Raw genomic sequence first — 10951 nt, 5'->3', positions numbered from 1 at the left:
AGAATATATACCAGGGCCAGGTTTGAACAACTCGGTATTATGATGCAAACTGGTCGCTACTATAACATCCCAAGAAATGAGAGTTTTTGTGTCTGGGGAGATCAAATAGTGGAAGATATCGAACATTTTTTGATTGACTGCCCAGCATATGCCGAACTTCGACACAGTTATTTACATCCATTAATATCTAATTTTAGGTCCCCCAACAGAAATGATCTTCTGACAGTCCTCTTGCAAGGACAAGAAAGATCCACCATAATTAGAGTAAGACTTTTTATCCTGAAAGCTATCAAGAAAAGAGCACATTTCCTGAAAGAAGAATCAGGAAAATAAGATTTTGTCAGCAAACAGATGGTCAGCTGCCTGTCCTCCCATCCTTTTTGCCTTGATTTTATTTATGTTGCACTTTGAAATGGTCATATGACTGGTCAAACAAATAAATTATTATTATTATTATTATTATTATTACTATTATTATTATATCCCTGTGGGTGGGAGAGAGAAATCTTGTCTGTTTGAGGCAAGTGTGAATGTTGCAATTGGCCGTTTTGATTAGCAGTGAATGGCTATTCAGCTTCAAAGCCTGGCTGCTTCCTGCTTCGGGTGATCCTTTATTTGGAGGTACAGTAGAGTCTCACTTATCCAACATAAACGGGCCGGCAGAACGTTGAATAAGCGAATATGTTGGATAATAAGGAGGGATTATGGAAAATCTTATTAAACATCAAATTAGGTTATGATTTTACAAATTAAGCACCAAAACATCATGTTATACAACAAATTTGACAGAAAACGTAGTTCAGTATGCAGTAATGCTATGTAGTAATTAATGTATTTACGAATTTAGCACCAAAATATCACGATATATTGAAAACACTGACAAAAATGTGTTGGATAATCCTGAATGTTGGATAAGTGAGACTCTACTGTATTAACTGGCCCTGATTGTCTGGAATTCCCCTGTCTTCTGGTGACCTCATCACACTAGAACAGTGGTTCCGAATCTTTGGGCCATCAGGTATTTTAATAATAATAATAATAATAATTTTATTTTTATTTTCCGCTCCATTTCCCAAAGGGCCTCAGAATGGCTTACATGGGGACAAGCCTTTTCCAACAAAGATTAAAACCAAACATAGATAAAATCAACGACATTACAACAAGACAGTAACATAAAACAGCATCATCAACACTCAGTAGTCTATTTTGGACTTCAGCTCCCACAGTTCCTAACAGCGTAAGTTGGCGGAGATTTCTGGGAATTGAAGTCCAAAACACTTGAAAGCCCAAAGGTTGGGAACCACTGTACTGGAGTCTGGATCCACTTTAAATCCACTTTAGGTTGGGGCCTTTAAACAGCTCAGCCAGACAGGTCCTGGGCCTCATCAAACTACAAACCCCAGAATTCTGCAGGAGGCAAAAACCAGAATCAAAGTGGATATGGTAAAATTCTCAAGTGTGATGAGGCCCTGGGTGGTGTTCTTTATTTACTGTCCTGATTTTAGAGTCTTTTAATACCGGTATCCAGATTTTGTGCATTTTCATGGTTTCCTCCTTTCTGTTGACATTGTCCACATGCTTGTGGATTTCAGTGGCTTCTCTGTGTAGTCTGGCATGGTGGTTGCTAGAATGGTCCAGCATTTATGTGTTCTCAAATAATATGCTGTGTCCAGGTTGGTTCATCAAGTGCTCTGCAATGGCTGACTTCTCTGGTTGACTTAGTCTGCAGTCCCTTTCATGTTCCTTGATTTGTGTTTGAGCAATGCTGCGTTTGGTGGTCCCTATGTAGACTTCATGTCGGCCACATGACCTTGCAGGCATCTGCATACAATGTCAGCTCTTCGGCTTAGAAATTGAGATGAGCACCAACCCCCAGAGTCAGTCATGACTGGACTTAATGTCAGGGGAAAACCTTTACCTTTACCTTTTATGTAGACTACTCCACAGCTACATGGTATACGGTGGACTCCTGCAGAGGTGAGAGCATCCCTCTTCTTTGCTGAACGTAGCATTTATTGGATTTTCCAACAAATGGCGGGATTTGTAGTACCTTCACTCATTTCCAGAGACTACTGCAACTCCCACGAATGATGAATTACTGAAAATAAATCAGCATTTTCTAGGCTTGCTAAACAGGCTGATTTTCTGTATTGTGGAGTACAGCTGAAGCATCTTCTTCAGTTCACCTTAAACACTGCAAGTTGTTGCTAATGGATTCATGTAAATGTCTAGGTGGCCTTCAGAAATCTTTTACTGTTGCCATTTTTTTTTGTGAGCAAAGGGGATCCCATTAGGGGTCAGGATCTACAGTTTTGGAAACAGTGGTCTATCTCTTGCAGAGATCTATCAGTAGATCCAGGTCTAGCTTTTGGACCACTCCTACTATATAAAGAAATTTTATACCATACTATACATGCTAATTCTTAAGGTGGCACATATAATAGGTTTATTGTTTTTCACCAGTTGCTTAATAATAGATTCTTTTGTGACTGGGTAAAACAAGGAAATTCTTGGAATGTGGGCAGAGCAGCTTGAGTGACGAGGCAGCCATAATAAGGTGACACAGAGCCACTTCTGTTTTAGCCATATCTGGCATTTTTCATTCCCTCCAGCTTTTCACAGATGAAAACTGGGACACATGGCCAAGCAACATCAGGGTGTGGTCAAGATGGCATAAGTTATACGTGAGGAAGAACATACAAGCCAGTAGAAGCTGCAACAGTAGGTTTTTTGTATGAACCTACTGGAAATGTCGAGTCCCCCCTTCTTCTCCATTAATTGAGAGCAAACTATTGAATTTTGAACTCAATTTGCAGCAGCTTAACTAGTGTTTTTTATCCTAAATTTTACATATGTGTGAATAGACAGAAGCAGCAATGAGAAAACAAGGCTAGTTATAGTAATGCTTGGACCCTTGTAAAACTTTGGAAATTAGGGCACTTGCACAAGAAGAGCTTCATCCAGAAGCACTTGAAAGAAGAAAGTGAGAATGATATTGCTGTTCACTGGACATCAGATTGAAAGCCAGGATTTATCCAAGATATTTTGCTGCCTGCGGAGAAGCATTAAATTGTGGGTGCAACTACATTGTGGAATTAGTGCAGTTTGACACCACTGTGACTGACATGACTCAATGCTGTGAAATCCTGGGCATTGTGGTTTGGTGAGGCCTCAGCACTCTTTGACAGATAAGGCTAAGACCTTCTAGAACTACAGCTCCCATTGCATTGAGCCATGACAATTAAAGTGGTGCCACACTGCATCAGTGACAGAGTGTAGATACCCTCCGCTAGTTCTGATGCCACTTGGCTACACATTTTCATCTGTGAAACGTCGATGGTATGAAACATGGATTCTGAAGGTGCACCTGAAAGGAGCCAGAATACGTTGTGGATTTGTAAAAGACTTGTTTATTTCTTTCAGAATACAAAGTCAGATGGGTTAAAGTCATTAAACACTTGCTGTATGGTGGGACCAGAGATGTACAAAAAGCCCAGCATTTTGCTATATTAATATTGCCAACCTGATAGGCGGCCTAGTTTTTACTTCATCGGCTTGGCTGGACTGCCCATAGAGATCACCACAAGTATTTATATCTACCTGATACTCATTCACACACAGGAACATCCCACCCCACCCACATGCACATGCACACATTAGGAAAAAGGTACATAAAGACGTTAGATAACAAATCGTGTGTGCTGTAAAATTAATATCTGCATTTGACCCCTATTTACAATCAAGCAAAAATGTTTATTTAGGAGACTGTGACAAATAACTAACATATAAATAAGCAATGACCTGAATGGATACTTCTTTTTACTCATCTTTGTCAAAAGAGAGAGAATGCAAACACACATACACACCAAATGTGCACAGTGCTTTCGATGGCATGTTGGGAGTGCAATAAAGTCCACAAGTTCAACAAGTAAGACATTCTTTTGGAATGTATTTAAAATGTGCATTCTGACTCAACCAATGCAGATGCAAACAGCAACGTGAGTCATATGGAGACTACATTTTAAAAATTGTTCTTTGTATTGAAAGAAAAGCTCATAAAATGAGAAGAGCTCTTCCTGTTTATGCTATTTTTCCCATATGCTAGGTTTTATTTGAATACTTGGTTATCCTGTCTGTAATCTGAATGGAATAGTATGCCATGTGTTATATTTTAGAATATTGGAGTCCCTAGAGATGTCTATTCAAAATTCAGTGGAACCTGTTCCCAAAAGGTGTGTAAAAGACTATACTCTGTCTCCATATCATTGCAGTTGTTCTCATTCTCAAAAGAAAAATATATATAATAATATGCAATAATTTTTCTGTGTTGAGGAATTTGAACTTCAAAAGTAACATTTGTGGCTGTAGCTCATGTTTTGGTATCAAAATATGGACAGTGACAGAAGACTTGCAAAAAGATGAGCTCTGCCTTGAGACCTGAGATGGAACTGCAAACACTGCAATATCCAGAGTGAGTTGTAGAGCGATGAGTTGCATACATACAAAGTCCGATGTTTCTTCCATTGACCTTTCAAATTAAAGGGCCCAATATATAAACACCACTTGCCTAGTTTCCAACAGACCACACAACCTCTGAGGATGCCTGCCATAGATGTGGGCAAAACGTCAGGAGATAATACTTCTGGAACAGGGCCATACAGCCCAGAAAACTCCCAGCAACCCATTGTTGTAGTATTCTTCTTTTTGATGCTGCTTGATTTCAGCCTTAGTAGAACTTATTGCAGTGATTGTGAATGTTTACCTAGAAACAATAGTGCAGAACTGTAACTCCCATAATGCCTCACTATTGGTCATACTAGCTAAGACTGATGGGATTTTCAGTCCATCGACACATGTTCTTATCCTTCAGTTATTGGATGTTTACTGAAGGTTGCAGTTCTTGTCCAAAGCATATATAATAGGAGTGGCTTCCTCTGAGAAAAATAAAACCAACTTGTGGAAAAAATAGATGGGGAGTGGGCTAAGTATCGCCTATGGAATTCATGGAGTTCCCAATAAAGTGTATTTTCTCTGGGAATCAAAATGGTTTTTCTTTAAAAAAATACTGTAAATGTTCTTGCTGCCAAATTTTCCCATTGGAAATATATGGGTTTATTTTTGGCCCAGGAGAGAACTTTTACTAAAACAAGAAGTGATTTCGATCATTTCCTGTTGTTAAAAACAGAATTTAGATTGAGTTTATTAGATTGGAGACTTTCTACTTGTTTCAAATACAAAGCAGCATTGTTTTAAAAAGCACCCTTAGAATAAATAGAATATACCTTAATTTTGTCCCGTATGTTAAAGCTTAATGGTGTTAGACAATGGGGCTGTGATGGGAGGAATTAGCTTGATTATAAAACATGGAGTAAAGGGGTTCTCTTGGGTGTATCTCTGGTTAAACTTGGATTTGCTTTTCAAAGCTAGAGTACATACTGCCTAAAATGTGCTATAGCTGGGAATCGGAGTGATTCAGTTGCTCTTGGCAAACACCAGTTGCCCTGATGCAAATCCATCCTACTGGATGGGAAGTCAAGAAAGAACTCCTCCTGAGGTGTGTTTAATGAATTCCAGCTTAGAGACAATATATTCTTTGTGTGTGTGTGATTTGCAAATTGCATGATCATCAACATACAATATTTCTCCATACAGTACAGACACAAAAGATACGTGCGTTGAAGATGGGATGGGAAAGAGCCTCCATTTTAAAGAGTAGAACAGAAAACTGATGTTATTAATACTTCTCGGTGGGTTCCTGGAGCATGAAGGAAGGGTATCCAGTCCACCCAGCAGCTGAGGTTCTTCCCCCTGCCCTACAACATGAAAAATAGTTGCAAAAATATTTACCACCACAATATCTTTGGTGGGGAAGCTGATGCCTTGCAGATATTATTAGACTCAAATGCCCGTCATCCCTAACCATGGCCCATTCAGCTTGGACCAATGGGCGCTAGAGCCCAAGAAAACACTGCTGTTACTTCCTCACCCTTGCTCCAGACATATCTTCCTCATGGCAGGATATTGTTAAAACATTAAATTAGGAGCACTGGAAGAAGGCTGGTGACCCTATTGTATACCCGAGCAAAGACTGATCTCTCCCTATAAGATCTCAGTTTTGTCCTATTCCTCAGCCTGTGCCCTACTCTGAATGGGATGTTACTCATTCGTTCTTGAATATAGCAGAAACAAGCCCATATTCTGGAAGACACACTGGACATGGATGTAAATTCCATAAAAAGGGATTTCACAGGGATTAAACCTACTTCATTCTATGGGGGGATCATACTATACTGACACTTTGAGCTTTGAAAGGTTGTGACCATCCTTCAAAATAACTGATCCTCAACACCCATGTGACTGCTTTGTTGTCTTTCAAAAAAGGATCAGGAAATAATATTTTCTGATTTTTTTTACTCTAGTTTATAAGAAATTCTATGTCTTAATACCACAATGAATGAAATCAACAAGCAAGCTTTAGAGTTCTCCAGAACGGTACATCACAGAGTATGCTTACAATTGCTTGTGACTTCATTAGCTTTTTGTTTGGTTTAATAAAATCTTTACTTAATTACCAAATGAAATTTGGCATCTGTATATTTTAGGTAATATCATAGATACCTCCAATCTTGCCTGAGAATTTACTAAATGGTGAGGTACTTTACATATGTCTCTTTCACACTATGCAATCACATTGTTCCAGAAGGTCATGGTATTGTTGACTACATATTGGAAACTACATACTGGTAGGGAAGGGAGAAGGCTTTTTGGTGTTAACACCTTCAAGATTAGAGTCCTGTTTTACTAAGGCTAAAGAAAACATGGGAAAAGAAGGTTCTTTGCCCAGTGCATCTACCTTCTTAAAAAGACATGCTTCCGTGCCAGAAGGCAGCAGAACCAGATAGATGCTGTTGTGCCATATCCAGCTGCATAACCCTTCAGAGCAGCCTGAAAAGCTTTGGCAGGTGACGCCTGGGATGCCTGGAACATCGCTCTTGTGGAAGTCTTTGGCGCAGTTCAGAAAGCAAGAGAACCTTTTTTTCCAAAATAGAAAGGACATTCTAAGGCAACGTTAAATTAGGCATCCACTTTATAGAAGTGGGAACTATCAAAACCAATTTAAGATGACTGATCAGAATAGTTTGAAGGTGCCTAAATGTGTTTAACAATGGCAGTCTCCTGCCAACTTATTTCTTATCTGATATGACCTTTCTAGATTGATATATGCTTTTGCGGAAGTATAGGATACAAAGGAACTGTTGCTCTGTAGGTAAAATGAGTAACAACATCCCTCTAAGCACCTTCGTGTTTGTTTGTTTTTTAAATTTAAAGGCATTGGGTAGAATTAGCCTCTCAGAGCTTAAAACTTGGTTCTGGAATGTGGACTAGAATTGTGTTAATCAGCATCAGTTGCTCCTGAACTAGGGAATGCTAACTTGGGGATTCTGGGTGTTGTAATCCAAGCTTTAAACAGACTCATAAGTACAAGCGGGGGATCTGATTCATTCACACATGCACACGCAAAGGTGATCCCTTCATGGAGCTTCACTGTGGGGAGGGGTGGATGCCTAAAACCAGCGTATTTATTCTGGATTGGTGATTCACTGTCATTGAGATAATCTAGAGTCCTTTCCCAGCTGCATACATCACAAACAGCATGCAGTTGGCACACTTTAGATAAAATCAATCTGCCACACAGGTGCCCCATTTTACCATTTCATTGCCATCCTGATTGGGTGGCCCAAAGAATGTTTTGCAAATACAGATAAATTATTCTGCATTGAGAGTGATCTTCAGGATGTTGGGATGGGGAGAGAGAAAACACATGGAATGTAAATGTGGGCGTCGGACCTCAAGCCCAGTTGGTGGGTCTGAGTCCTCACGCAATGGCCGACTGGGTCGCCAGGCCAATATGCACAGCTAAAGGGTTCATTAGACTAGAATAGTTCCAATGGGAGAGATCCGTGGGAGCCGCCGTAGTCGTGGTGGGAAAAGGCCTCACTTGACTCGGATCTCAGCGTATTCAGCTAGCTCTTCCGTCAGGGTGTATTTGTCCTTGGTGGACAGTTTGGTGAAGTCTATGTTGGCGTAATCGATGCCCAGGTCGTCGCGCTTGGCCAAGAATCGTTTATCACTGCGCCCGTACTGCAGCGGGGAAAATAAAAAAACAACAGGTTAACTCACATCTTGAATTTGCAGCAGGCATGGAGGCAGTGTGACCAGATATTGCTGGACTGCAAATCCTAGGACATGTGTGAAGAAGCAACATTCAATTGTGCTTCAGATGACAAATGCTATTAATGAGGAAGAACAGACAAGCTAAGAGAAGTTGCAGCACTTTGTGCTCAAATCTTTTCCTTGGACTGTGTTTCCACCGTGTTTCTAAAGGCTGAACTGTAGCTTCAGAGTCCTGCAATGCTAGAAATGTCAGAAAGAAGAAAATTTCATGGCAAGGGAGAAGCATATTTAGCTGAAAATAATTTTAACCTTTCCCTCTAGCAGCCACACTGGCTGGAGTCAACCTGAAGGCACGTAACAAATCCACAGTACTATCTTATTTATTTATTTGAAGTAGCTTTGTATCATCTCCTAGCCCACAAAGGCTACTGATGTGATGAGCAGACAAAACTATAAAAAGATAAAAGCAATTTAAAAACATATTCAAATACTCTATAGCACCAAAACTGCAGACGTTTTTTGCAAAATGACAGAAGACCACCTAACCAAGACCAAATGGCTTAATTTGACTGTTGGGATCAGGAGGCCATCATCAGAAGAGCCCTATGTTAGGTGAGGTCAGGTGTCCCTCTAGAACAGGAGTCAGGGGAAGAAGTCCCTCCCCACCAAATATTGCCTATCTCTAATTCCCATCAACCCTCAACATTAAATGGAAATCAGGGGAGATACAGTGCATTTAGATGTGAAGGTTCATAGTTCCCCACCCTTGATGTAGTCCAGCATCTTGCTTCCAATCCAGATGTTTTGCTGGAAAGCCTTGAGGCAGAGTGTCTTTCTCTCCTGTTCCAGTCCTCAGCTCAGTGCCTGTGACCATGGGGATTCCACCTAGCCATTGTATCATATCATAATAGTATTTGTCTGTGTGGGATTGTGTGTTGTTGAATGGCAACTCCCAGCATTTCTCATCATTGCCTATGCTGGCTGGGACATGCAGTTAAAAGACTGCAGAATGCAAACTTCAGAATGCCTATTTCTGAAATATATTTTTTCCATATTCTCCAATATTTCTCAGATTAAGACTAGGCAAGATGTAGCCAAGCAACATTAGTGTCATGAAGTTGTCAAAAATATTAATGAGGAAGAACACATTAGGTAGGAGATCAGTTAGGTATCTGGGGTGGCCATGAGGGCCTTTGAGAAGCCAGATCTGGCCATGGTGGTCCGCGCCTTAGTTGCATCCCGCCTGGATTACTGTAACACACTCTACATGGTGCTGCCTTTGAAGAGTGCTTGGAAACTTCAGCTGGTCCAAAGAGCTACAGCCAGGTTGCTAACTGGGATGCTACAGGGAGCAGACTACCCCCTGTTGCAGCAGTTCCACTGGCTGCTAGTCTGTTTCTGGGCACAATTCATAGTTCTGGTTACGGCCTTTAAACGCCTAGATGGTTTAGGTTCAGACTATTTGGCTGACCTTGTCTTCTTGTATGAACCTGCCTGGGCCCTGAGATCTTGAGGAGAAACTCTTCTCTTGGTCCCACCTCCATCTCAAGCTCGGTTGGTGGAAATAAGAGAGTGGGCCTTCCTTCTCGGTGACTGCCCCTCGACTCTGGAACTCCCTGACCAGGGAAGCCAGAATGGCTCCCTCCCTGCTGTCCTTCTGGTGGCAGGCTGAAACCTTTTTTTATTGAGGCAGGCTTTTAAAGATGAAGGTTTTTAAGACCAAGACAGGAGCTGCTGTAGTTTTTTAATGTTTTAATATGGATTTAATCTGAATTGTTTTTAATACTAATGATGTTTAATACTGATTGTATATCTGAAATTATATTATATAAGGAGAATAATTATATTATTCTCCTTATGGAGAGAAAAAGCGGATATAACTAAACATAATGATGATGATGATGATTATGATGATGATGATGATGATGATTATGATGTGTTGTTGTTGAAGGCTTTCATAGCTGGAATCACTGGGTTGCTGTGAGTTTTCCGGGCTGTATGGCCATGTTCCAGAACATTATCTCCTGATGTTACGCCTGCATATATGGCAGGCATCCTCAGGGGTTGCCTGCCATAGATGCAACAGACCTCACAACCTATAAAGATGCCTGCCATAGATGTGGGCAAAATGTCAGAAGATTCTGGAACATGTGCCTTGCTGTGCTCTGTTCTTTTGTCAGATGTTTCAGGCCTGAACCTTGGCACTAGAACCATGTCACCAAAGATGCAAAAAGAAAGATGAGAAAATACAGTAAACACTTCCAGAAAGGACACACACAGAGACAAGGACGGACTCCGTGTGGGAGAAACAGGAGGCCATTCAGAAAGAGACTGCTTGGACAAACAATGTAGAGCATTTTACATGACACTGAAAGGAGCTTCAAGGTTTCTTCCAGGATTTGTGGCAGCAAATGTCTTAATGAAGGAGAGCTGTTGTCAGATGAAAGGAACACTTATATAGTATTGGCACTGACTTCAAATCAGACATGAGAAATGTCAAAACACAAACATCAAAACAAGGACAATATAAGCATTGTGAGCAAAAGAAAAACAAAACAAAATGAACACTATAACTAACATCAACCTCTTCATCCCCCTTCCAAATACATTACAGTATTTTGTACAATGATATCAGACTACCTTATTGAATTGTAACATTGATTTACAACCACTCGGATCCATGACTGGATATGTAAATAGTTACTAGTTACTGTATTGTCAAACTACCATCAATTCTCCATCATTGAAATCAGCTGTAGATTTCTCAAAATATGGA

At 40.4% G+C, this 10951-nt stretch overlaps 1 protein-coding gene across 7 annotated transcripts in view; it reads right to left on the bottom strand.

Annotated features, from left to right (window-relative positions):
* Nucleotides 1–3387: 3387 nt before the first annotated feature.
* Nucleotides 3388–10951, bottom strand: part of mag (myelin associated glycoprotein) — an 89690-nt gene continuing 82126 nt past the window's right edge. For 4 of the 7 annotated variants that reach the window (XM_062962603.1, XM_062962606.1, XM_062962605.1 and 1 more), the window contains one exon: nucleotides 3388–8142. In XM_062962603.1, coding sequence (XP_062818673.1) covers nucleotides 7996–8142 — 147 coding nt within the window. In that variant the 3' untranslated portion in view covers nucleotides 3388–7995. The remainder of the gene's footprint in view (nucleotides 8143–10951) is intronic. The other 3 variants (XM_062962607.1, XM_062962608.1, XM_062962609.1) reach the window with 2 other exon arrangements.

This window comes from Anolis carolinensis, unplaced genomic scaffold, assembly GCF_035594765.1.
Source record: "Anolis carolinensis isolate JA03-04 unplaced genomic scaffold, rAnoCar3.1.pri scaffold_10, whole genome shotgun sequence".
NCBI classification, from domain to species: domain Eukaryota; kingdom Metazoa; phylum Chordata; class Lepidosauria; order Squamata; family Dactyloidae; genus Anolis; species Anolis carolinensis.
This window is presented reverse-complemented; position numbering and strand designations above follow the sequence as displayed.